Source organism: Aristolochia californica, unplaced genomic scaffold (assembly GCF_029961685.1).
Source record: "Aristolochia californica isolate CCGP_79_NKW_82.1479 unplaced genomic scaffold, dmAriCali1.0.hap1 SCAF_15, whole genome shotgun sequence".
Lineage (NCBI taxonomy): Eukaryota > Viridiplantae > Streptophyta > Magnoliopsida > Piperales > Aristolochiaceae > Aristolochia > Aristolochia californica.
The window spans coordinates 4529460-4556912 of record NW_027181826.1 but is presented as its reverse complement, the minus strand read 5'-3'; the positions used below and the strand labels follow the sequence as shown (position 1 = coordinate 4556912).

Sequence of the window (27453 nt, the reverse complement as noted above, 5' to 3'; positions counted from 1 at the left end):
TGTCATCTCCCTAAACCCCGAGATCTCCGTTCCCTCTCTCGTCTCCACCGTCCCTCTAAGGTCTCCCAATCTACGGCCTCTCCTTCTCGACCTCCGTTGTAGAGTACGGGAAACCGAGAGGCTCTGCGACGACTTCTCCTCTTCTCTCTCGGCGTTCCTCTCCTCCTCCCCCTCCTCCACCATCTCCCTCCCTCCCCCCCCCCCGCTAAGCTTCTCGGCCTCCCTCTTTTCTCCCTCTCGGCCTATCGTCAGAGCGCCACCTCTATTGACGTTGCCCGCTGGTTCGCTGCTGAGGAAGACGACAATGATTTAATTTTTCCTAAGTTAGGAAAAATTAAACTATCGTCATAAAAATCATTAATTTATAAATTTTCTTTATAAAAATAATTATTTTTATTTATTTAATATATTTATTTTATAATTACTATATTAAAATAGTGATTTAATAGTCATAATTAAAATATTGTTAAAATAAATATTTGATAAATTATTTTGGCATAATTATCCGATTGCTATAGTTAATTAAACCAATGGTTTTAAATTTTGTGATAATATATTATTAATTAATAATAAATATAATATATTATGTACAAATATATAGTGTGTTAAAGTTATGATTAGATCAATTTTTTCTCTTAAATTATTTATTTTTAGGTTAAAGTATATCATATGTTATTAATAAATTAATAACTCAATGTATTACTTTCGTTTTTGTTATTTATAAAGTTATTTATCTATTATTTATAATTAATCATGTGCATATTTCATTGGCTCAAATAATTACCATATTAATGCATAATAAAATATCTAATTCAATTAATACATATATTAATATATTTAATTATACATTAAATAACTTATTAGTGTAGTAATAATGGTTGTTTTACCTAATTTGGGGTTTAAGGATTATGTTGTAATTAAGTGTACTGTAAGGGTTTAGGGATTCTCTTGTTTTTTATGTTTTTCTCATGTTAGGGCACTAACACTGAAAATTGTTTTCCAGTGCACATGAAGTCGTCAATACTAACACCAAGTGCGAAGATTATCGTCATGTACATGATTGACATGATCTTCATGTAAGACATGAACTAGATCTTCAAAAATCCATTTGGGGGACTAACCCCCTAAAGGAAAAACGAGAAACTCCTCTTGTTTTTTTTTCTTCTTTTTCTTCCTTTTCTTCCTCCCCTTCTTCTCCATCTTATTCTCCTTTTCCATCTCAAATATTTCCCCACTCTGATATCATGTTAAATTTAGGATCCCATGATTAGAACCTCAAGCAAAGTAAGAGATGGAGAGGAGAAAAAAAGAAGAAGAGAGGAGAGAGAGTCTTTGGGCTAAGAGAAAACTTGGACAAATTAAGAGAAGGGGAGAGAGCTGGAATACTCTACCCCAAGCCAATGACCTTTATTTATAGTTTTTGAGAGAATATTATTATATCCATAATACCCTTAGGGCTACAAGCTTTACATAAGAAAAGACATAAGTAGACATATTCTTCCTTGACTAATTACATTTGTGTGTCATCTTTATGAGAAGTATTCTTATTTACCATGATGTCACCACTCTTGGATGTGTGTGCCGGCCTTGGTCGTGTGGGCTTAACCCCATCTTCCACAATTTTGAATTGATCTTATGCATGATTCTTTAGTTACACACCCAACTTGTTTTTAATTTGATAATCTTAATTCTGTCCCCTCCTTTTCAGAAGCCACCTACGCCAACAAATAGTACAAGAAAAGCAAGCCATTAGGAGAATAGCCTGGCTCGTGTTCAAGCATAGCCATGTATCTTATTTTCTAGTTTATTTGATTATTGTTAAGGTGAAACAATAAAGCATGTTGTAGCTTTCTTTCGCTCTCTTTTGAATTGTTGCTACACAAGGATTGCATAAAAAGTGGGAAGTTGAGTAAGCATTTTCTTTATTTTTCTTATTTTGTTGTCATACTTGATATGAATATAAGTTTTGCTTTGGTTAGGGGGTGTTCATTATTTCTTCTGTTATATGTTAGTGAGGCTTTCATAGGATAGTGAAAGGATTTCTTAATAACTTTAATGAGACCATTAGAGTTTTCATTCCTGGAATAAGTCATATTCATCATCGGTAAGGGTTTTCTTTTCTATTGGTGGGGTAGACTGGTCCTCCTTTATATCACTTACTGAGGCTTGATTAGCCTTAACCCAATTCTGTATACCATGGATTTAAAACACTAATTTATAGTATGTTACAATGTGGGACCCACCATGGCTATACAAGCTGGTGGGACCCACCATGAGCTCGAGAGGTGTGAAAAAGAGACCTCATACAAAGTGGCTTGAGCTAAGAGATAAAGAACATGTGCTGAAATAGAATAGAAGATTAAAAGATCAAGTGAGACCAACAAAGATACCATGAGTTGGTTCCTCTATCTACATGAGCTAGAAGATCATGTGGGACCCACAATATAAGACCATGAGTTGGCTCTCTAGCTTGATTCATGTCCTTAAAGAAGGTGTTTGTAGTTGCGTTAAATTAATCTCTTAAATAGATAATGTAATCTTATTATAAAAGGCTTATCTTAGATAGTTCTAGTTGGAATGTAATTAGGAGTCCTAATGTTAGTTGTACATGGACTCTATTACCTCCTCAACTTTAAATAGGGGTGATTGTAACTTGGACTTATCAAGCAAGTCTTTTTTTTTTTTTTCTCATCTCTAATGTGAATTGATCTCTCTCTAATATCCTTTATTTTTCTTCTCTTCGCTCATTACCCGAGAGCCTTTCTCTTTTTTCCTTTTTCGTTTCTTTCTCCCCTTGCTCGAGGTATTATTCATGGGGTCCTAAATTCAACATGGTATCAGAGCTACTAATTTATGATCCCCATTATGCTCTATGAAGATATGATTAAAAGCTGCTCATAGAAGGCTCCTTACGAAGCAAGATTGAAGCTCATGAGATAAGTATTTATTTTTTATATTATTAATTTTATGCTACTGGTTTTTGGTATTAAGAGGTGGTTTAGAGATGTCATTATGCATGTTTTCATCTTATGAAATTATGAGAATATATGCATCTTGGATTATCTTTGATTGAAAGAGATTATCAAGGTAGTTTTTGTCGGTTTGCACAATTCTTTGACCGAAACCGGTGCATATTGGATTTTTTTTATAAATATGTGGCAACAAGATTCCCGGATAAAGAAGGATGGTGTTGAGCCTTTTATGAGTCATTATCCATTAAAATTAATTACTTAGTTTTTATGCTAAGCCTCTCCATTAACCGAGTTGGTTAACACCTTCCACTTGGTCATATTTTGATTACTTGATTGGAGAACTATTTTACTTGATTTGCCTACTATGGCTGAAGATAATATGAGTCACAAGAGTAAAATACTCAGAATCACCACTGTACCCTTGTGGGGGGTATCAAATTTTATGAATTGGTTCACATCGGTTCATCAGTTTCTTATCACAAGGGACCTAGTTGGTCATCTCACTAACCATAGACCACATATTGATGAATATGATATATTTTATACCAAATGGTTAAAGGAGGATACATTGGTTATTAGTTGGCCTATCAATAGTATGGAAGAACATGTCTCCAATAATGTCATTCACCTAGAGACGACTAAACAAATTTGGGAGACATGCACTAAGTTGTATTCAAGCTCCGACAACTTACAAAGGCCATATGATATTTTACAACAAATGCTTACCACCAAACAAGGAGACACTATACATGAATATTTGGCCAGCTTTCGAGGCTTTCTTCAAGAATGGAAACTTGCCCAGCCAATCTCTATAGATATCTCTGTCTAGGATAAACAGAAAGAAACCTTGATAACTACCACATGCCTTGCTAACATTAAACCGCATCTTGAAGTTGCTAAGACTCACCTTCTTAACTTGTCCGTGGTTCCCACTTTCGATGGTGTATGTACTACACTTCTCCATATTCCAGGCGCTTCTCCCTCTACTACTGAAATACCATCCACAATGTACTTTGGACATAGGGGAACACCATCTGACCAAGGCTGAGGCCGAGGCAGATTTTATAGAGGAAGATGAAGAGGTGGAAAGACTAGTTTTGACCGAATAGATGGGAAGGAATTCACCCATTGTAAGAGATATGGCCACACTAGAGACACATGTTTTCACCTAAAACAATGCTCTATATGTGGTAGATTGGGCCACTCTCTCGAAATATGTTATAAAGCTAATGAGAATAAGGCTAACTAAGCCTTAGTGAGTGATACAAAAGTAAAGCAGTCTACCACAACAACTGCAAAGGATACTTTTACTGATGAAGACTATGAACTATTCCAGAAAATGAAGACCATGAAGGGGTCCTCCCCAAGTACTTCTTCACCAACCGCTACCACCACTGCTTCATGTATGTTTTCTGCCTCCTCTTCATCCTAGATAATTGACTTCGGAGCCTCCGAGCATATTACAAGTAACTGACATCTACTAGACTCAGTTTCTCTGTCTTTCACATAAATTTGTTACCATTGCTGATGGTTCACAAACTAAAGTTCAAGGGAAATGATCCACTTTTGTTACACCATCACTTTCGCTCACTGATATCCTTTTGGTTCCTAATTTCCCTTTGAATCTTTTATCGGTTGGTCAACTCACCAAATATTTTAATTGCTCTATCACTTTCTCACCCACTTCATGTGTGTTTCAAGATCTTACAACGAAGCAGGTGATTGGTGTAAGCCGTGAACAAGGGGGGCTCTACTACTTGGATGTGCCACAAATAAATACTGCATCCACCTGAGACACTGAAACTAGGTTATGGCACAACTAGTTGGGACATCCGTCCGCCCAATCTCTTCATCATATTTTTCTAAAGTGCAATCAGACCTTCATTGTGAAGCATGTCAAATGAGTAAACATCAAAGGTCTACATACTCACCTCGTCCAGAAATTAATAGTGTCTCTCCTTTTTTGTTAATTCATATTGATGTATGGGGAACCTTGAGTGTCTCCAACATTTCTCAAGTGAAATATTTTATTACATTCATTGATGACTTCACTCGTACCACTTAGTTATTTTTGTTTAAAGAGCTTTCTAAAATGCCATTGATATTTAAATCTTTTCATGCAATAGTACTCACTCAGTTTGGGCAGAAAATTAAAGTCCTTCGATTAGAGAATGCCAAAGAATACACATCCAAAGATCTTGACTCGTTTTGTCAAGAAAATGACATTATTCATCAGACATCATGTGCCTACACCCTTGAAAAAAATAGTGTAGCCGAACGGAAGAACTGTCATATTCTAGAGGTAGCTCGTAGTTTACTATATGCCATGCAAGTTCCATACTTTTATTGGCCTCATGCAGTTCTTACCACATGTTTTCTTATCAACCGGTTACCCTCTTCCGTTCTTGGTAAAAACTTTCCTACTCTTTATTATTACATGATGATGATCCTTTTTCATTGCCCTTGAGAGTCTTCGGTTGTCAATGTTTTGTCCATATTTCCTCCCCAAAATACAGTAAACTTGACCCCAAATCTGTAAAGTGTATCCTCTTAGGATACTCTCACACACAAAAGGGTTATGTTTGCTATAATCCATCTCTTCAGTGTTTATTTGTGTCTAGGGATGTAATATTTTTTGAAGACTTTCCATATTATTTTGATAATGCTCCTCCAGATTTATCTTCAGTACCAGGTTCTCCTCGACCGGTTGTGCCCCATGCTGCAAAAATTACACAGCCCCCAGAAACACTGGCTGACACCACACCTGCTGAGTTGTTGGATCCTAATGAGGTAAGTCCATCTTCTCCGATTATTTTTTGCCCAGAATATGATACTTGTCCTATTGTAGTTAGGAAAGAGCACCGATCATGCACCATGCATTCTACTTTTCATCCCATTACAAACTTTGTGTCTCATCATCGTCTATCCCCTGTTTGTTGTCAATTTTTATCAGCTATTTCATCCGTACCTATACACAGTCCTATCAGGAGGCTCTCAAACATCCAGGGTGGAAAGCGGCTATCGATGAAGAAATGCAGGCCCTTTATGAAAATCGGAGATGGGCTCTAGTCCCCCGTCCTTCAGATAAGAAACCCATCAGTTGCAAATGGGTATTTACAGTGAAACATAATCCGGATGGGTTCGCGGCTCGGTTGAAAGCTCACCTTGTTGCTAAAGGCTATACACAATGTTATGACATTGATTATGAAGAAACCTTCTCTCTAGTGGCTAAATTAAATTCGGTATATTTGTTATTATCTCTGGCAGCTAACTCTTCCTGGCAGGTCTATCAACTTGATGCCAAAAATGCTATTTTGAATGGGGATATAAAGGAGGACATTTATATGCAGCAACCACCTGAGTATGTGGTTGAGGGGGAGTTTGTATGTCGACTACAAAAATTTCTCTATGGTCTCAAACAGTCGCCTCCTGCATGGTTAGAAAATTTTAGCCAAGCACTCATACGGGCCAGATTTCACAGATGCTCTAGATATCACTCTGTCTTTATTAAATACACACCGACGGGCAAGGTAATTCTAGCCGTATATGTTGATGACATTATTATAACTGGTAGTGATCCCGAGGGCATCCAAAAGACAAAAGAAAGGATATGTGCTAAATTCAAGACAAAGGATCTTGGATTGCTCAAATATTTTTTGGGTATTGAAGTACTACAATCCAGACATGGAATTATATTATCTCAAAGGAAGTATGTCCTTGACCTACTGGAGGAGACCGGAATGCTAGGATGTAGACAAGTAGAAACTCTTATGGACTCAAATACAAAATTTTGTGCAGGTACTGGAGAAGAAGTAGATGTTGAAAAATATCAAAGATTGTTGGGAAGACTTATCTATCTCTGCATAACATGGCTTGATATTTCATATGCAGTCAGTGTGGTCAGTCAATATATGCACAAATTACAATTCAGTCATTGGCAAGCACTATAATGGATATTACGATATCTGAAAGGAGCACCAGGAAGAGGGTTCCTCTATAAAAATCATGGACACTTCAACATCGAAGGATTCTTAGATCCAGACTGGGCCGGATCCCTAGATGACAGAAAATCTACTTCGGGATATTGTACGATGGTTGGAGGAAACTTGATTACATGGAGTAAGAAACAAAATGTAGTTGCACGGTCTAGTGTGGAAGTAGAATACAGAGCCATGACACACACAGTCAGTGAACTCATACGGATCAGATCTCTTCTCATTGAACTGGGTTTTTACTAAGAAGCTCCTATGAACCTATATTGCGATAATCATGCTACAATTCACATCACATCAAATCCAGTCTCTCATTATAGAACAAAGCATATAGAAATAGACTACCACTTCAATGAGAAAAATTACTTGCCGGCATCTTATCTCTTTAGCATGTACCCTCATAAAACCAGGATGCAGACATTCTCACTAAAACAGTCACTCACAAAATTTTGTCCAACATTTGTAGCAAACTGGACATCTACGATGTTTTCTCACCCCCAGCTTGAGGGGGAGTGTTACAATGTGGGACTCACCATGGCTATACAAGTTGGTGGGACCCACCATGAGCTTGAGAGGTGTCAACAAGAGTCTTCATACAAAGTGGCTTGAGCTAAGAGATAAGAAACATATGCTAAAATAGAATAGAAGATTAGAAGATCAAGTGGGACCCACAAAGATACCACGAGTTGGTACCTCTATCTACATGAGTTGGAAGATCATGTGGGACCCAGAAGACAAGACCATGAGTTGGCTCTCTAACTTGATTCACATCCTTAAAGAAGGTGTTTGTAGTTGAGTTAAACTACTCTCTTAAATAGATAATGTAATCTTATCATAATAGGCTTATCTAAGAGAGTTCTAGTTGGAATGTAATTAGGAATCCTAAGGTTAGTTGTACATGGACTCTATCACCTTCTCAACTATAAATAGGGGTGATTGTAACTCGGACTTATCAAGCAAGATTCTTCTTTTTTTCTCCTCTCTCGTGTGAAGTGTTCTCTCTCTAATCTCCTTTTATTTTCCTTCTCTTATCTCTCTACCCAATAGCCTTTCTCTTTTTCTTTTCTCTCTCCCCTTGCTCGAGGTATTATTCATCCTAAATTCAACAGTATGACCATATTTCCCACAATGGGTGCATTCCCTACCGTCTGTTCTAACAAAACCATGCCTTCCACCTCTTTCCTTGTCCTCCTCTATAATTTCTTTCACGGCCTCTACCGCGATTGGTTGTTATTCCCCTATGCCCGGAGTACATAGCGGATGACACTTCAGTAGGAGAAGGAGAAAAAGAGTCTGGAATGTGGAGTAATGCGGCACATACATCATTAAAGGTGGGAATAGAAGAGGTGCTAAGGAGTTGACTTTTAGCAACTTTGAGATATGGCTTAATGTTTGCTAGGAAAATGACAGTGGCTAAGGCTTCCTTCTACTTGTCTTTGATAGAGACATTAGAGGAGATAGGCTAAGCTAGCTTCCATTCTTTAAGAAGGCCTCTAAAATGAGCCAAATATTCATGGATATTTTCTCCTTGTTTAGTGTTGAACATTCTTTGGAGAATATCATATAATATGTGAAAGTTGTCGGAGCTAGAGTACAACTTAACACATGTCTCCCAAATTTGTTTAGCGTTGTCGTGATGAATAACATTGTTGGAGACAGGTTCTTCCATGTTGTGGATGAGCCAACTAATTTACCAAAGTGTCATTTTTTAACTACATAGCATAAGCAACATCTTCTTCATCAATGGGTGGCCCAAGTTTAGTGAGGTGACCAAGTAGGTCCCTTGTTATAAGGAACCGTCAAACCGATGTGAACCAGTTCAAGAAATTTGATTTCCATCATAAGGGTATGGTAGTAATCTTGAGAATATCATTCTTGTTACCCATGTATTCTTTAGCCATAAGAGGCAATTCAATGGTAATAATATACTCAATTTTGAATTAGTCCAAGTAAGCAGCTTGGTGATTCAAGTACAACCAAGGCTAGCTCAGGTGGATGGGAGGAAAACCCGAGCTTATCAAGTCTTTAGGCAAGGAGGTAACCCTCTTAGGCCAGTCAACTTGTGGGCCAAAAATTTCTATAATTAATTCTCTAGTTTTCCTTCTAGAGAGTAGCAAAAATCAATCAATAAGCATGAGTTCAAGGTAAGGTAACAACTCCGAATTAGATCTCTCCAAAATCATTCCAAAAATATATTTGACTCCAGCTTAGGATAAAGCAATCTAGATTCAATTCCTCATGAATTAGGAAAAATGTGATTGATCTAAAGTCAAACAAAATCAGGCCTAATCAAGAAGATATTGTGAGATCTTCAAAAACAATAATTTTTTTTCAAATGGATTGGCGTCAAGTAGACTTTCAAATGACCATTTTCTTTATTATTTTGTACTTGATTCATTTTATGTAAAACACAATATTCTATTCTTGAATTTCCAAGAACAATCAGCCAACTCGTGGCTCTAAAAAAATTCTCCAAAAAATCGCAAAACCGAGTAGAGTTCTTCAAACAAATCGGTTAATGGAGAAGGTTAGCATAGAAACTAAGTAATTAGATTTATGAAATCCAATGGATAAAAAATCACTCATAATAGGCTCAAGAACATTTTAATTCATTAGGATAATCTTGTTTCCACAAAATTATGCAGAAAATATCAACATAAACCGAATTTCAGCCAAGAGCTTGCAAACCGACAAAACTGCCTTGGTAAACTTCATCTAATTCAATATGCATAAATCTCAATAATTTCATAAGATGAAGACAACATAAGATCATCTCTGAATCATTTTCTAAAGATCCGAAAACCAAGAGCATGAGGTAATAATAAAAAGAATGAAAAATTTATGTCATAAGCTTCAATCTTGCTTCACAAAGAGCCTTCTATGAGTAGCTTTGATCATAACTTAAAACATTCTTTTGACGTGGGGATCCTAAATTTGATGTTTTAATACCATGTTGAATTTAGGACCCCATGATTGAAACCTCGAGCAAACTACTAATTATGAAATACATTATTTTGGATTTCCTATTGTACTAGAAGGTATAGTGATAGTAATTGAATATATTTTGATAAATACTAAAACCATTACTAGTTTTGTATTTACACTATGTGGTGGGACAGTCGCTTGAAAATCTTTTAAGCAGACCTTGATTACCAAATCTACTATGGAGGTTGAAATGGTAGCCTTAGAGTTAGCTGGTGGAGAAACTGAATGGTTTAGGGGTCTATTATCAACAACCCCATGATAAATAAGCCAATTCTAGTTATCTTAATTAATTGCAACAATCAGGCAACGATAGTGAAAATTAAAAATCATAATTCATAGTCATTCAAGCATATTGAGCTTCAATATAAAATTTTGAGAAAACTCACATCCATATAAATTATAATCTTGAGTTATATTAAATCAGTGGTAAACTTAGCACATCATTCGAACAAGGGTTTGTCAAGAGGACAAGTACAATATGCTTCGAGAGGATGGGATTAAAGCCTACTACATGAGTCACCGTCAATGGCAACCCAACCTATCTAAATGGAAATCCTAAGATGAAGGTTCAATGGGAAAAACAAGTTGAATGAGTGACTAGTAGGAGCACCAAACTAAAGTGAATTTAGTTCACGATTCATCTTTATGAATTAGGTGCTTATCTGCACTGGATATGAGGATGGAATATTTCCTTGATGATATCGAGGCAACTATAACTGGGTATAGAGTTGCAGTATGCCCTTGGAGATATCACCAATATGAGTTTGACTATGGGGCCATAGTATAATAGAAAATTAAGGATTTTTCTCTAAAAGGCACTCACAAGACAAGATAGTTGCACATGGTCGTAATGTGCAACCTCGATGGAACTCACATGCAAGATTAACATTTAGTTGTTCGAGTTTCTCAAAGCTTATACATAAAGTCCAAGTTCAATATTCATTCACTTAGGACCGATGTGGGTGTTGAAATACCAATTAGATGCAAGTTCAAGTCCGAAAGACACTTGTCCCAGAGGTTTTTAAAAAAATGAAGGGAACACCTGCAAGTGAAAGGCTTGCATGTGTGCCTCTCTTCCCTCTTTGTTCTCTTTCTCTTCTTTTATTTTCTTTAGTCCCACATTACTTTGTGAATTGGGGACTTAAGAGGCTTATAAGCGTCAACCCTTCTTTCCTCTTTCAGCACGTGTAAGATACATGCATGCGTGTGATCGAGGCACCCAGGGCATTGATGATTTGAATCGTTAGATCAAAGCCATTATAGATATGAATCGTCAGATCGAAGCAGTTATAGATTTGAACAATTTTGGGAATCGATGATCTAAACTGTCATATCAAAGCGATTACAGATCTTGACAGTCAAATCAACTCGGAGATAAAAGAGTGGATTTTCCTACAAGGGGTAGAAAGCTTTATAAATAATGTTTTAGAACGTGAGAGTGTAACAAAGAAAAAATTTTGAGCTCTGAAAAGCTTTCTGAATAAAAGAAAGTGTTCTTTGTGTTCCTAAGAAAAGTTCAAGTACTCTTGAAAGAAAAGGAGGAAAATTCCTCTCTTCAATCCGGTTCAAATAGTTAGAAAAAGTCTTGCAGAGTTCATGGGCTTGCTTATTACTATGCACATCTAAGAAAAAAATATTTATTGTATCTTAAGGCGAGATCGTCAACATCCGGTGCACTATAGGTGGCGAATCTGTTTCGAAGATAGTGAATACACACACCTCGGACCTAATTGAGGTGTTATTTAATAAATTATTTATTATTTATCTGATTGGTGTAACGGATCAACAAAAGGTACATATTGGCACCAAGCTATTTATTATTTATAACGAATGGAATGAAGTTCAAAATCTTTTTCCTTCTCTACTTGATGAAATTTTGGAATATACACCCTTAAAATTTGTAATAAAGCCTTTTTAAATTTATTTATTTTTATTTATATGTGATTTTATCCATAAACTACTTATTGTTGGATGTGCCAATGCTGCAAAATAAGACATGGTTGAAAAATGATCCATGTTGCAAGTTAGAGCAAGGCTACGATTGTCACAGGTTGAAAGACAAGAATATCCAACCTGGTTGTAGCATGGATAGGGTTCGATTCCTTACATTCCACCCCAAATCTGCATGGAATAATCCCAATTAGCAAGTTTTAACTCAATTATTCCTATTAACATTATTCAAAAAAAGGTAAATATTTATGTATATAAATAGATTAAATTGTCACAATAATAGTATTTTATAATTTAAAAATATTATTAATCATAATGTGCTAATAAAAAGAGAGGGTTTCATCCCTAGGGTCAGTGATGGTCAAGTTTACATAGACGGGGCAAGAACTGGTTTATCGAATTGATTTCAGGTTTAAAAAAATGAAACTGGAAGATAGCAATTAAGATAAAGGGTATTACGTAAAAAAAATCTATGTTAATCAACTCACAAACGAGTTTGAAAAATCTCAAACTCATTTGTTATAATTAACAAATATTATTCCAAGTTTAAGGTTAAATCAAACTATGTAAAAACTGAATTGAACCGAACAAAAAACTCTCAGCCAAGAGTTGATCGCAAGCCATTTTGACACAGTACCATCCCAACCTGCTCCTCCATTTCGGTCCGCACCAAAAGAATGGATTAAGCTTTCTTTTGATTTTTTGTTCATGTAGGCAAGACGAGGACAGTTGATTCCTGGACGCCACTCCTCACCCTCTATTGAAACTGTGCTCAACCTTTTCAAGGACACCTCAAGACAAGACCCTTTTCGTCCACGACAAGAGGCACGCCAGTACTGAACTGCTTAATAAACCTCTCAAGAACATAGTTCAATTCAAAGGGGGATGGAAAAAAAAATATATCATGGAAGCCCCAATAAACCTGGATCAATAGAAACAACCAATGTGTGACCTATCTAATACGAGCTTTTACTGCTACAAGTTAGAAATTTCACATGGAAATATTTGCAAGTTAGAAGAAGAAATTGATTATGTAAAATGTTGATTTAATACACTTTTCCGGTAATTCTAGCAATTACTCCAAGGGCTAAAACATGAAATCACAGTGAACAACAAAATCGATTCAAATGGAGAAAAATTGCTACATGTTCAAAACCCTAAACAGAAAAACAAAGGCACCCAAATGAATGAAATAATGAAAGAAACATGAACTAATCTTCAAGTAGCAGACAGTTAAGAAAAAGGCCAAAGAGTGATACCCAACTTAAATTAGGCAGCAGCTTTGATATATCAGTTTTTTTTTTTCTCTAGCAAGTCCAAATTATGTACATCACTTCCCAGATCTTATTCAAAACTCTCCTATCATCAGCTCTCCATGTCTGCTCCGCATATCATACGCATGTTCTAGAGATTTGAGTATCTATTATCTATTCTAGTTAATACCTTTCATTATTCACAAGTACTCCTCATACCCTCTGTTGGGCTTCTTCCAGAGTCAATTTAGGTCAAGGACTGAATTGGGTGTGGTTCGTCTGAGTTGTAAGAGAAGATGTCAATGGGTGAACTTGTGCAGTCGACATCTCTTTCTCGCAATCTTGTGCCTTGGGGGTGATCGAGATAGATGACGATAACAGTAATGTCATCATGGAAGTGCCGTCTAATACCCTTCTCAATCTTTTTAATGTCATCATACCTCATTTCCCTTTTCTTTGCAGCCTCACAGAGGGCAGCTCTAACTAATCTCTTTGCTATTCCCTGAAAAAGTTGTCAATGGATTTAGATGTCAGTCAAAGAGGAAGAAGTTCCTGAATAATGACATGGGAGGATGCCAACTTACGGCTTTTGGGTTCTGGAACACAATCTCAACGGCTGCTTGGTCACTTAATTGCTCCCATAATCCATCTGATGCAAATATCAAGAACATATCCTGTGGTCTGAGCTTTCGAATGTGAATTGATGGCTCTGCCGTCATTACGGGTCTCTTGAGAGGAATTGGAGCTCCAAACTGCTGGAATAATGGATCCCTACTGAATTCTGGTTTCTTTAGATAGACATCTCCAATAGATCTTGACACCTAGGAAATCAAATGTAAGATTTGAAGTCCAATTTTGAAACAGAAAAGAAGATCAATGGACTAACAATAGAAACTCCCTTTCATCAAACAAACATATGGACTAATAATGCATGGAAAATTATAAGAATTCATGTTATCAAATGCTTGGACAGCTATGGCGCTAAAAAGATAAGATCATAACAGTTTAGATAATTATACAGATATAGACAGGATATAGTATTGCTGTTTGTGTTACATATCCTTGTTGCAAAGCAAATTTCAGATGACTTACAAAAATTATAAACATCCATACAAAAAAAAAAAAAAAGGAAGGAACAAAAACCAAACTGGCTGAAATCCAAACATCTGGTAACTAAACCATCAGTCCATCAATATAGAAACTACAAGAAGATGAAGGAAATGTAAGGCTGACCACAGCTAATATAAAGTAGTTGGAACCAATGAACAGAAGAACATTCTCATCTGAACAATACCACCATAACTACTACATGAGGTCAAAAAGTAAAAATGGTCTGACAACTTCAGGGAAAAGAAAGGCTTCAAAAATAGAAGAGAATCACAAACCAAATAGAGAATCGAGAAAACATTAAAAAGCAGCAGTTACCCATGTGGGAAGGATTACATGCACATTCCAAACTCTAGAAACCACCAATTAGGAATCATATAATGAAACATGTTCCCTGCAACCATACAAGTTATGGGCTTATTTCTTTTTAATATTGAAATTAGCTGATTGTAAGGCATTCCAAGTTTAAAAAAACCTGACCTGCCACTGATTTTGCATGAAGAGGAATACACTTCCAACTATATTTCAGAACAAGAAACATGCTCCAACTTATGTTTCATCAATTGTTCCAATATAGGGTTGGAAAATAAAGAGCTAGCCTATAACCAACAACAAGACTTTCCAGGAATGAAACTATCAGATTATGAATATAATTCAGAAATTTACACTTGAACTAAACTAATGATGGGATAAGCATTTGTCAGAATAAAAAAGAAATGAATGGCTCTACTGGGTCTCTGATTCATTAAGATCATCAATGAGGAAGGCCAACATAGTCAATAGGCAGGTATTTTCCTACAGAATTCTAAAAGAAGATGCATTGGTTCCTCAGAAGAAAGTTTTGTTTGTTTCAATAGATTGATATGCCATGAATAGGTAGCACCATAATAATCCCACAGTATATCCAACAAATTCTTGGTTTTAAGTTTTGGCACCAACTCAAGCATTTGAATCAGCTTTCACAGTCCTGACCTGCTTAGGTTATGAATTTGAATTGGTATAGGAAAACATCCTTCCCACCCTGCTTTTCAATTAACCTTGAAAGATAGCCTCTATAACAAATACCATGCATACATAGCTTAGTAAAAAAAAAGTGAGAAAAATATATATATAATTGTCTTAAGAAACTCTTTTTTGAATAAACATGAAACTATTTGATGGAAGTTCACAGTCAAAAAGAAGTCAATTGCAAGGCAAACCTTTGTAGAAAAGAATAGCACCATAAATTTTTTGATAGTAGTCATTAGCAATTTAAATTGTTTCAGAACATGTGATGAATTTCTACCTTGATTAACCTCTTAAGCTTGGTTTTAATGTTTCCCAATAAACAAAATAAAGTAAGCACTTTGAACAGTATACTCTTGTTCCTGCTGTCCCACAAACTTTATTGTATATTTGAATAGATAAAGACAAACGAACAAACAGTTCACCCTGCATTAGATCTTAAACCTTACATGGAAATTAAATATTTTCCAATATAAATTGAACCATAGCACCAACACAGAAAGAGAATTTACTTCATTTAATACTGCACATTTGTCCTTTATTTATAAATCACAATAAAAAGAAAACACTAATTAGCATCATAATTTAGTTTAGAACTGACAACTCGAGATCAATCCTACGAATAAGTGAATTGTCAAAATTGCAATTTGAACTGTACAGCTGGCCAAAAGTGTGTCAGGTTATAAAACCAACATTTGTATGCTTGCGGCAATGTTCCAAGGCCTCATTAAGACGTTAAAATGGTCCCAAATATCAAAACATTATCAATACCTGAATTATACCCTTTATCCGCCAAACTCCGCGTGTGAAGACAACAATATGAGCATCGTCAGGATGAAGCGCCACAAGCTCCTTCCTGATCTCTTCCTCTGCAACATTATGATCTCTTGACAACCGTTCTGCAACTACTGGTAGGACTCCCTTGCCTGAACCTTGCCGACCAAGTACGGCCCGTGAATCCCCTAAATTTGCAACATACAGAACATCACCAGAGATTGCCCCTACAAGACAACAGGATCCAACAGAGGCTATTCCCGGGCTTTTAGGCCATGTATTCTTCACAAAATGCAAAAAGTCCTCTTCTGTGGCGTCAATAGCTTTCTTTATGACATCCGCAGATAAACCCCCCTGTTCGGAAGCCAATTCTGGTATAGGCAAATGAACGAAGATAATCAGGTTAACTGACATGCAGACAATGTAAAAAAAAAAAAAAAACCAGCAGAAAAAATCAAATTAGATAAAAAAAAAATGAATCTTAAAATACGGAGATGAACGCGCAAAAAGGAGAAGACAAAAATAAAAAAAAACAGAACAACCCTATATTCGTAAAATCAAAACTTTAAGAAAAGGTACAATACATACTCTATTTCAGTAAAACGCATATCAAAAGAATCACAAATTAAGTTAAGAAAATAAAATAAGATATAAAATCGCACTAGAATCAACCGGCGATAACGTAAATATAAAACTGAAATGGATTTAACGATAACAAACTTCAAAAACGCAAAGACTCAAAGATTTTTTTTTTTTAAGAAGACGATGGGACGCGAGGATGAACCAGCAGGCTCACGGACTCAACTGTGGAGATGAGAGAACAGATTGTTGTTCACAAAACGGGAGGCCTCCGGTCCACCATGCCCGTCATAGACACCAACATATGTCCCCAAAGGAGACGTGAACACCTGGCTCTGATCTTCAAGCCTCGAATTGGCCTGAACGACTGCAATCGAGAAGTCGCCCGTCGCATGCGGCTTCAAGTCCATATGCCACATGAGTCCATCGCCGTTCCGGCGGCCAAAGCAGCGGCTCAACGGCCTGAATATCGTATGCAACATTTTCCACCAATCTCTATCACTCTCCAAAATTTTTCCCCGTCTCTCGCTCTAGGATTGCCTGTGGCTCAATGGGTATCTAGAGAGACAAACAAGGAAAAAGGATTTGACAAGGAGGGAGTCTCCAAGGATCAGAAAGTCGCGTCGACGCCGCGTTGGAATGGAGAGGAAGACGGGATCGAGGGCACTTTTCTACGCGTGAGTTCCCTTTTTTCCTTCTCCTTTTCAGTTTTCTCCTCTCTCTCTCCCCATTTGCTTTTGTATTTCTTTTCAATTGTTTTCATTTTTAAACGTCCAAAACGGTTTGATCCCGTGAGAAAAAATAGCATAAGAAGCGGGTGAGAGCAGCAATATGAGATGGACACGATGGCGATTGTTGGTTCCAGTGCGCAGTCACTGCTCAACACATGGAAGAGAAGAACGAGCTCAGGATACTATTAATGTTGCAATTATTATCGGTGCACTATTGCTTGAGACTTAGTTTCTGTGAGATGCGTCTAAAGAAGTTAAACCCGGTCCATTCTTTGGTCCAAACCTTCGACATCTCAATAGACCTTTCAATGGAGGAAAAACAGTCCAAACGATCATGTTTATACGTAAACTATGGGCTAAAAAGAAGTCAATCTTGTTAGAAAGTGAACAAGAAATTTCCATGAAAGCAACAAAAAAAATAAAATTCTTTCCCCTTGTCATACGTTATATTTTCCGTCTTCTTCCACAAGCCCATCAAGCTCTCTACCTTCCACTAAACAACCAGAAGAAACACGCTTGACTTTGACTGGTTCTTCCAGAGGAAAAAGAAGTCATTTTGCAGGCATATCTATGGCTGTTGAATGGCAGCATCAAGGGCCAGAGTCGTTTCTGTGTTTCCGCAGAAAGACCCTCTGTTTTTGGGAGTCAGTACTGGCCAATACATCTCATTCAAAGTGAGACTATGAGATGAAACCAGTTCTGTTTGGTGCGAATGCAAAAAGATTATTAGGTCACGATCACAGCATTGGAATATAATGTAATCCTCAAGTGGATGAATATTTTCAGATATAAAATACATGGTGGGTTTGGTTTGAAAGATGGTGAAAGTGACACAAACGACACCCATTTACGTTTGGTGGTGAAAAGTATTGTTGAAGTATGACTCTGGTTTTCTTGAATTTCTTATGATTCTTCTATACGGTATAAGAGTGGTTTTCTTGAATTTCTTATGATTCTTCTATATGGTATAAGAGTAGAGCTAGACGATCTCTCTATCTACGACAACTCTTCGTTATCTCTTTTTGACTCTCTCTTCTCCGCTGTGTCGAGGCTCTTATTGGTAGTTTTCAGCATGTTGTTGGTACCACTCGACGATTTCGCCAAATATGAGCTCAACGTTGTCGTCGAGCTCTCCGATGAGCTGGTGCCACATACCCGGGTAAATCTGTAAGGTCTTGTTCTTGCTCTGGGTCCACTATGCAGGCTGGATCGCACATCGTGTCGTCTCCAACCTGCATGATCAACAACGACAACTCCACCTCCTGGAACTTATTTTGCACCTATGTTCGTTCTAGAGCATGTCTGAATTGCAATAGCACAACCACTTCTAGCACTCCTCTGAATCGTTGAAACTACCATCGATCCAACTCTAGCGGAGACTCAAAAAGCCGTCGACAACCACTTTGGAACCACTGGTGCAACCTTCTGACATCTTGCGCCATCAACCCCCCCTCTACTTCAACGACTTAGCAAGTTTCAACTCGATTTACGAGGTCTAACATATTTCTCTCGCCAGTCTTCCAACTCGTCAACATAAACTTATTCTTCCCTTATCGACCCCGGCCCTGGACCTACATCGGATGCTGCCAGTGGTGTCATGCACAAGGATACACTGTTCCACAACGTCTTGTCTTTTGTCAGATGTATCTACACTTGTTACCACAGCCAGCTCATCGCTCCACTCCTCAATGCCAACCACGATCATATCTTGCAACCACCACCTCTTCTGTTTATTCTACTTGGCTTTTGTATAATGGATAATCACACCATGTTACATTAGACTTGAGTAATCTCTCTGTTCATACTCCTCATGACGACACTGATGACATTGTGATTGGTGATGGCACAAATGTCCCTATTACACATATCGGTTCCAAATTTCTCTCTACACCCTCCTGCACTTTTTCCTAAAATAATATTCTTTGTGTTCTTACCTAAAATAATATTTTTTATGTTCCTACCATGTAAAAGAATTTTATTTTTATCTCTCAGTTTTGTCAATCTAATCATACTTCCATTGAATTTTTACCTACTTCTTTCCTTGTGAATGATCTTCACACGGGAGCAATACTTTTATAGGGTCGAACTAAAAATGGTGTGTACGAGTGGTCGTCGTCCTCAGCACCGTTAGTAGCCATTTTTCTGGGGTCTAGACTACTTAGTATGTATGACATCATCACTTAGGTCATCCGTACTCTCCAATTCTAAGGCACATTATCTCTACTTTTTAGTTAGATTTATTGCATCCTCTGAATTTTAGTTTCAATTGCAATTCTTGTCAATGCAATAAAAGTTACAAATTACCATTCTTTCACTCATCTCTTGCCTCTTCTTCCGCTATTGACATTATTTTTTTCGATGTTTGGATCTCTCCTATTTATTCTATTGATGATTTCAAATATTATGTTATTTTTGTCGATCACTTTACAAACTATATCTGGTTTTATCCTCTCAAATAAAAATCACATGTGTTTGATACATTTATCTAGTGCTAATATCTTCTTTAAAACTTATTTGGTAAATGGATTAAAACACTTTATTCTGATAATGGAGGGGAATATTAAGCAATGTCCTCTTTTCTGGCTACCAATGTCATTTCTCATCTCATGTCTCCTCCACATACACCTGAATACAATAGGTATTCCAAACAATGACATCGTCATATTGTTGAAACAGGTATGTCTCTTATTTCGCATGCCTCCATACCTCTATCTTACTGGTCTTATGCTTTCTCCATTATTGTCTATCTCATCAACCATTTACCTACTCCCATGTTTAATCTTCTTTCACCATATGTCAAACTTGTTGGCACACCTAACTACTCTAAACTCTAAAGTTTTGGTTATCTCTATTATCCGTGGCTCAGATCATACTCTTCCCATAAAGTCACTCCACGTTCCTCTCCTTGTGTCTTTCTTAGGTACTGTGCCACTCAAAGTACTATTTATGTCTTGAACCCACTACCTCTTGTCTTTATACGTCACGTCATGTTAAATTTGTTGAGTCTATCTTCCCCTTCACTACACTTCAGTATCACCTTGATTGTCCTTCATCCGACACACTGTTATGGCCCACATTGACCCCTGGTCCTAGGTTAAGTACATATGTCTTCCGCTCTTAACAGGGCGGTCTTTTGGGTAGTATTGGCTAGGTGCTTAACATTTGGTATCAGAGCTTTGGCTAGGTCGTGAATTCGATTCCCAGCGGACGTAGGAATTCCGCGGGTCCAGGACGCGGTCGCCACCGGCACCCGTCGCTACGTGTTAAGCCGCCGTGGTCGTTGGCTCGCAAAGGGGGGTGTGGTGTTATGACCCACATTGACCCCTGGTCCTGGGTTAAGTACCTATGTCTTCTACTCCTAACAAACCGGTCTTTTGGGTAACATTGGCTAGGTGCTTAACACACACTCTCCCACTAGTGTTTCTCTTTGTCCTTATTTTCGGTTACCGGTACATCAACCACTGATTCGATCCTAGTACCCTCTATAAGCTCCATCCAAGACCTCGTACTTAACCCCACTCCAACACCTAACCCCACTCAACCTCCTCCCTCATCGGCCCACCCACACCCATCATCCCTACCTTCTTCCTCCCTCCCCGTGTTATTGTCACTAGATCCAAGAACAACATTAATAAGCTCATTAAAATATTAAACCTCACAGCCCAACTTCCAACATCTGCCAACCGTGAACCAACAACTGTGGCTCAAGCTCTCACCGATCCCAATTGGCGTCAGGCTATATCTGATGAGTATGATACTCTTGTTCAGAGTGGGACATGAGAACTTGTTCCCTCAGAAACCTCGTAGAATATGGTTGAATACAAATGTATTTTTCATACTAAATATCTCTTTGATGGCCCTATTGACAAGTACAAGGCTCACTTAGTTGCCAAGGGGTTTCATTAGCACCCTGTGATTGATTATCATGACAGCTTTAGTCCCATTGTCAAGCCTACAACTATTCACATTGTTCTTAACCTTGCTATATGTCGTGGCTAGTCACTTCAACAACTTGATGTCAATAATGCGTTTCTCCAAGGTACCCTGCCTAAGATTTTTTTATGGCATAACCACTGGGCTTCATTGTAGTGATCATCCCCACCATGTCTACAAACTTTGCAAGGCTATTTATGATCTCAAGCAAGCTCTACGTGCTTGGTATAATGAGTTGCACCAGTTTCTTATCACCTCTGGTTTCACCGACACCCATGCAGATTCCTCTCTATTTATCTCTCACATAGGCATTGTTGTGTTGTATATTTTGGTTTATGTGGATGACATCATTATTACAAGAGACAATGATCAATCTATTGCAACGTTCATCTACATTCTTGCTCACTGACTTCCACTCAAGAATTTTGGCTCACTGACTTACTTTCTGGACATAGAAGTGGTTCCTCATTCTCAAGACTTACTTCTATCTCAACGCCGATATATTTCTAATCTACTTGCATGCACACGCATGATAAATGCAAAGCCTGTACCTACGCCTCTTGCCACAACATGTACACTCACATTTTATTTTAGCATGACACTCGGATCCATCTAAATATCAGATTGTTGTTAGTATTCTCCAATATTTGTCTCTTACAAGCCCTGATATTGCCTATGTGGTAAATAAGTTGTCTCAGTTTATGCATTGCCCTACTATTGACCATTAAGATGTTGTCAAGTGATTGTTGCACTATCTTTGTGGGACTCTGGATCATGGTGTTGTCTTCCATTGACAATCTTCTTTATCTCTCCATGCCTTCTCTGATGTTGACTGGGTATGATTTCAGTTTCACAAGTGTTTATTTTATTTACCTAGGTCGCAATCCTATTACTTACACTTATAAGAAGCAACAGACTATAGCTCACTCCTCGATTGAGGCAAAGTATTGCTCTATTACAACCACTACAGTTGAGATCTGTTGGATTCGCTCTTTTCTCGCTGAACTTGGTGTTTTTCTTCCACAACAACTAGTGCTTTATTGTGACAATTTCGGTGCTATAAATCTATGTTCCAATCTAGTATTTCACTCTCACATGAAACGTGTTGATTTGGATTACCACTTCATTCGTGAACAAGTTTAGGGTGGCATTCTTCGGGTTACCCATGTCTCCTCTGCTAATCAATTGGTTGATGCTTTCACTAAACCACTTCCGCGAATATGCTCCATCCTCTTGAAGACCAAGATTGGACTCTCCTCTCAGAGCTCTATCTTGCGGGGGCATGATAGAGATAACATGATAACGGATAATACTTATCTTGTATGATAGCTATGTAATCTTAGTGATAACGCTTATCATGTAAAATTTTCTCTCTTTGTAACATATAAATACCTATATTGATGAATGTAAAATATGGTGAAATATTTCTTTTGATTCTTCTATACCGCGTCTCTAGTAATGGATGGGGCGGGGCGACCTTGATTCTGTCTCAGTCGGAGATGCCAAGCTCGGTGAGAACTATCTATTATTTTATGAAGAAGGTCAGAGAGAAACAAGCGGAGGTGATTTTGAATGCACCAAACAGGTCTCATTCACATTTGGCCACAAAATTTAACCCATATTGTCACTATTATGCGATTAAAATCATTTGAAGTAGTAATCGTTTGCAAACGTAAACTCAAACGAAATAACTTCATATTTGACTAGAATGTTTTCATATGAAAGTGCTACAGAACTGCTCTGGTTGAATGCAATTTTCCCCTCTTAGACAAGTACGAAACCCATAGGAGATATTCTTCATTTACCTAAAATCCAAAAAAAAAAATCTTTAAAAAGCATTTATTTGAATTTTTTCCCTATGATTTAAAAATTATACTAGTGTTTTGGCACGCACAAGACGATTCATTGACCTTCAGAAATTCGGCTCCCGGATGGTTGGAGCATGAAGAAGGAGATCCATCCCCCATAAGTGAATCACATGAACCGGAGTAAATGAAGTTTTAGGTGGAGATCTCATCTGCTGCGTTTGACAAGGACGAGAGACACTTTCGGTTCGGCTTCTTGGACGGTTTCTTATGAGAAGCGAGACTATCCCTTTCTTCAACATGTGACCATCGTTATGGAAGGTCGAAAGTGGAAAAAGCAGACGCGTTCTCTCGGCCTTCCTGGATTCTTCTCCTACGAAGGCAACATATGATTGATCTCGAGCTTCAGCTGTCAACTAATGGCGGATGACCTTATTTATGGTACAGAGACGAAGAAGACGACGGGTGTCACCCCAATTTAGAAGGTTCATCTGGAGTACACAGCTGGCTTTAATGGAGGTGTATCAATGTCAAGACTTAATATAAAGATTTTAACAGGGCCTGAGGTTTTGAAAGACTTTTGAATGCAGGAAGAAAAAAAAAAGTCTTATCATCTATGTGATCGTTTTAAGGAAAAAAGTACCTTTGAAAACGATAGACACTCAGTGCTGCAGAAATGGAACTCACCCACCTTGCTCGATCTATTATATCCCACTCTATTACCCGTTGTGTAACATTTCAAATGTACGTACTTATTTTCTTCTTTCAGCCTTTCAACATTCAACAGGTTCACAAATAGCTCCGGCTCTCCTCGGCTCCACCTTGCTTCGGTTCGAATTATCTCGATCTTGGATCGTGATCATAATGGGGCTTGTTTAAGTAAATGATCCGTACTTGAGTGAACCTTGGTTTGGTTAAAAAACTTACAAGTCAGCTCATTACTTAACCAGGCTTCAGAGTTTGGCAAACTTTAGGGAATTGGGGATTCCGGGCTTGGGAAAATTGAGAGTTCGGGTGTTCACCGTTCAAGATTCTTCGATCTTTCCTAAGTTTAAATAGAGTCTACAAGAAAAGAATTGGACTACAATCTGTCCCTTTAAGGAAGTTTTGGTTTTTTGTTCGATTTCATCCACTATTTCTACGATGTTCTTCCTCAATTTCTTTAATCTTCATCGTTCAATCGATTTTTGTACCCGATATTGGGTGTCATCGACGGAAGTGACGAAATAAACTGGAGGTAAGCTAATCTACCCCCCCTCTCGCCTTTCTCTTTCGTGTCGACTTCTGTTTGGGTTTTTAAAAAATACAATTTATCCATGATTAGCGAAGGGGAGATATGGCAAAAGGGAGAAATATCCCTCTATTAAAAAAATTCTCCCTTTCTTGAAGATGTCTCCAACTCTCGAGTGATAGTAAGTGGTTCGAGCTGCATTATTCTCGCTTCTGATCCTGAATATGACATCTAATTGTTTCACGTCAAAGAAAATATTGTTTTGTGATTGATTGCATTAAAATCTTGTATATGTTTCCACTTGGAATAAACAACCAAGGTAATCCATTATTCTGGCAAACCTAATTTTATCATCCTTCCAGAGTTGTATTGACTTGTTCGCTGAAGAATGCCCTAGTCCTATGAATCCCATTATGATTCCTTTTAATTTTTTAAAAATCATAATGAGGCAAAATAGAATAATTACTTGAATCTCATTTAATTCAGATTGCATATTAAATGTTGACTAAGGAAAGATTAGTTAGTCCCCACCACTCGGTGGATAACCTAACAAACGTGGCCAATCTCAATGGTGATTGAAACAGTTCAAACTGCAGGCAACACAATTAGTTAGTCCCCCACTTACTAGCCGAGGCAACCAATTTCAACATCTAGATAGCAAGTGCCACACATTTGAGAAGTTGCTTCTTCCTCTACGACGACTAAGTTAATGCCTAATATCCGCATAATTAACAACTCTCCACTTGTCATTCTATCTCCTCTCTCATCTATGTGTCTACATTTATTTGTTAATCTTTCTTTTTTTGGATTTATCTTTGTTGTTTGGATTGCTTTTTTTTATGTTTTTAATTTATAACTTTTTTATAAAAGTAAGAATGTCAACACCTCCTACTCAATTGACATCAATAGTGTAACATTTCAAATTTACTTACTTTTTTCTTGTTTCAGGAATCTAGTCTATGCCTCCAGTCATCTTGAATTGCACCTATTCTTGTGAGGTTAGTGTTTTAAACTAATGGTAAAATCATATTGTTGTCTATTATTTTGATGATAATAAAATGTGCAGTTTGAAAGTGAAACATAAATATCTCAAGAACACTAGAATGTAAGTAGATAGCCAACCGAACTTTGATTCTTAAGCACATTTATATTTTGGAGTTTTAGTTAATGAAACATTTCAAAAATCATGTTTTTAACTAAATACATATTAATGTTTAAAACCTGCTAGAACACTTTATGAAAAATTTTATTATGCTTTTAAGCCATTTCAATATATTGGCAATCGGCATGATCAATCATATTATTGTTCATGATTGATCATCCAAAGTACAATTTGGCAAGCAAAATAAAGCATGATCACTCCAGCTAGTATTATCGATCATACAATGTCTTATCAAAATGAGCTATAAAACATTATCGATCCAGATTGGATCAATTGATCATACTGTCTAGGCATAAAGAAATATAAAGCATAATCAATCATACCAACTGGTTTGCTCAATTGAACAAAAGTATGATAGAAAGGGACATAAAACATGATTGATCATACGCCTCTACATGATCTGTCATACCGATTTTTGCATTGCTAGAGCTACAAAGCATGATTGATCAATCTTGTTTTCTTGAAAGGGATGAAAACATGTTGATTAATGCTATGATCAATGAATAACCCTAAGGAACCAAAAAAATATAACCATTATACATTGTTTGTAACTTTTTGCTAACAAGCAAATAACGACTATTTTGGTTGGAAAACTTATAAATAGGCCTCCAAACTTATAGATGATCAAGAAATGAGTTTATATTGTCATACAAAACTCTAGAAAAAATATTTTGTACTTTCAATTCCCATTTCACCATTTTGAGATAAAAATGTGGCATTTTCTCACATCGCTCATTTTCCCTCAATTTTCCTTTCATATATGGTTCCATCAAGGTCCATACAATTAATCTCACATCCTTAAAGGTTTGGAAGCTTGAATCTCACTTGGAGAAGGGTTATCTTTCCAAAAGAAAGATTGTAAGTTTGATTTTATCTGTTGTATTTTTATAGTTTATTTGATAGATATCTAATACCTTAAAGTTAGAATAATTGACATTCTAGAGCCTACAATCTAGAAACAGAGTGTCCACTAGAGTCGATATCTAGTTATGTAATTGAATCTCTAGGGAAGAGATCAATTTGTGTAATTGGAGATTACACATAGCTTAAAGAAATATTATTTTTGTATACTTTCATAGGGGCAAATTATATAACATCAACACCATCGACCATATGTTATAAGAAATACTCATATTGCTTAATGAGTTAAAACCATCATAGGCAAGGCCTAAGCATACATTCCTAGAGTTTATATTTTGTTGAATTTCTCAAGCTATTTGCTTCATCTACATCTTTGCATGTCACCTCATATCCTTGGTTGTTTCCTTTGATGTAAACAACCATTGAAGTCCTATCTTTAGTGGGAAATGATGCAGGACTTTATGAGGCACTAGTTTTCACTTATTTATTAATTGCACGTACCTCGGCTCACCACATTGTGGTTAATTGTTCTCCTTCTAAGATTCCTTCCAAGCCAAGATACAATTTTTTTTATACACATGTATCTTATCATAACGAAATTCAACCTAACACAAGAAAGCAACTTACTTGAAGGGAAAACTCCTTTCATAAGTGGGAGTATACAATCCATTACTTTGTTGTTCATGTTTCATATTATCTTAATATGGAGCAAATGGATAAGAAACTCTTACTTAAAAAAGCTCTGAAAACTAGGATGCAGTTCTCTATTGGCATCCATGACAAGTGTGTAAATTTGTCATTGTCATGTGTTCTTTGTCATAAGCATTCAGTAGGATCATGACTTCCATAAGCATTTTGTGTTCATTATCCTCTCAATGATCGTCTAAGCTCTAGAAGTTGCCCTTGACAGGTAGCCTCATGGCTATCAAACTCTTTCCTATGAAATGTCCATTAGCCATAACTTGATAATTCTTTCGATCAAGTCCAAAGGAAGCCAACAGTGACAGCTTAAAAGCAACGTGAAAATTTGCAATTTACAGACGGACTCTTGGGAGTTGCGGTAGAGAATGGAAGTCTTTACCAACCCATCTCTACAGACGGGGGACTCTTGGG

The 27453-nt window shown here is 37.1% G+C and overlaps 1 protein-coding gene across 3 annotated transcripts; it reads right to left on the bottom strand.

Annotated features, from left to right (window-relative positions):
* Positions 1 to 12445: 12445 nt before the first annotated feature.
* LOC137951355 (probable protein phosphatase 2C 78) lies at positions 12446 to 17312 on the bottom strand. Of its 3 annotated transcripts, none has more exons than XR_011112122.1 (5): positions 16844 to 17312; positions 16036 to 16409; positions 13737 to 13973; positions 13343 to 13654; positions 12446 to 12821 (listed from the first exon to the last, which is right to left on the bottom strand). XR_011112122.1 is itself a non-coding variant. In XM_068797960.1 (5 exons), exons 1-4 carry the CDS (start codon positions 17097 to 17099, stop codon positions 13400 to 13402), a joined length of 1122 nt encoding a protein of 373 aa, XP_068654061.1. In that variant the 5' UTR covers positions 17100 to 17312; the 3' UTR covers positions 12446 to 12821; positions 13372 to 13399. The 3 variants fall into 3 exon arrangements, 2 of the variants coding, with proteins under 2 accessions (XP_068654061.1, XP_068654060.1); XM_068797960.1 differs by having other exon boundaries at positions 13372 to 13654; XM_068797959.1 differs by lacking the exon at positions 12446 to 12821 and having other exon boundaries at positions 12880 to 13654.
* Positions 17313 to 27453: the final 10141 nt, after the last annotated feature.

Coding starts and splice junctions, on each gene's coding strand:
- LOC137951355 (XM_068797960.1), bottom strand. CDS start 17,099: ATGTTGCATACGATATTCAGGCCGTTGAGCCGCTGCTTTGGCCGCCGG. Junction 16,410..16,843: donor TCTGTTCTCTCATCTCCACA/GTTGAGTCCGTG, acceptor TGCCTATACCAG/AATTGGCTTCCGAACAGGGG. Junction 13,655..13,736: donor TGTTCCAGAACCCAAAAGCC/GTAAGTTGGCAT, acceptor CAACTTTTTCAG/GGAATAGCAAAGAGATTAGT.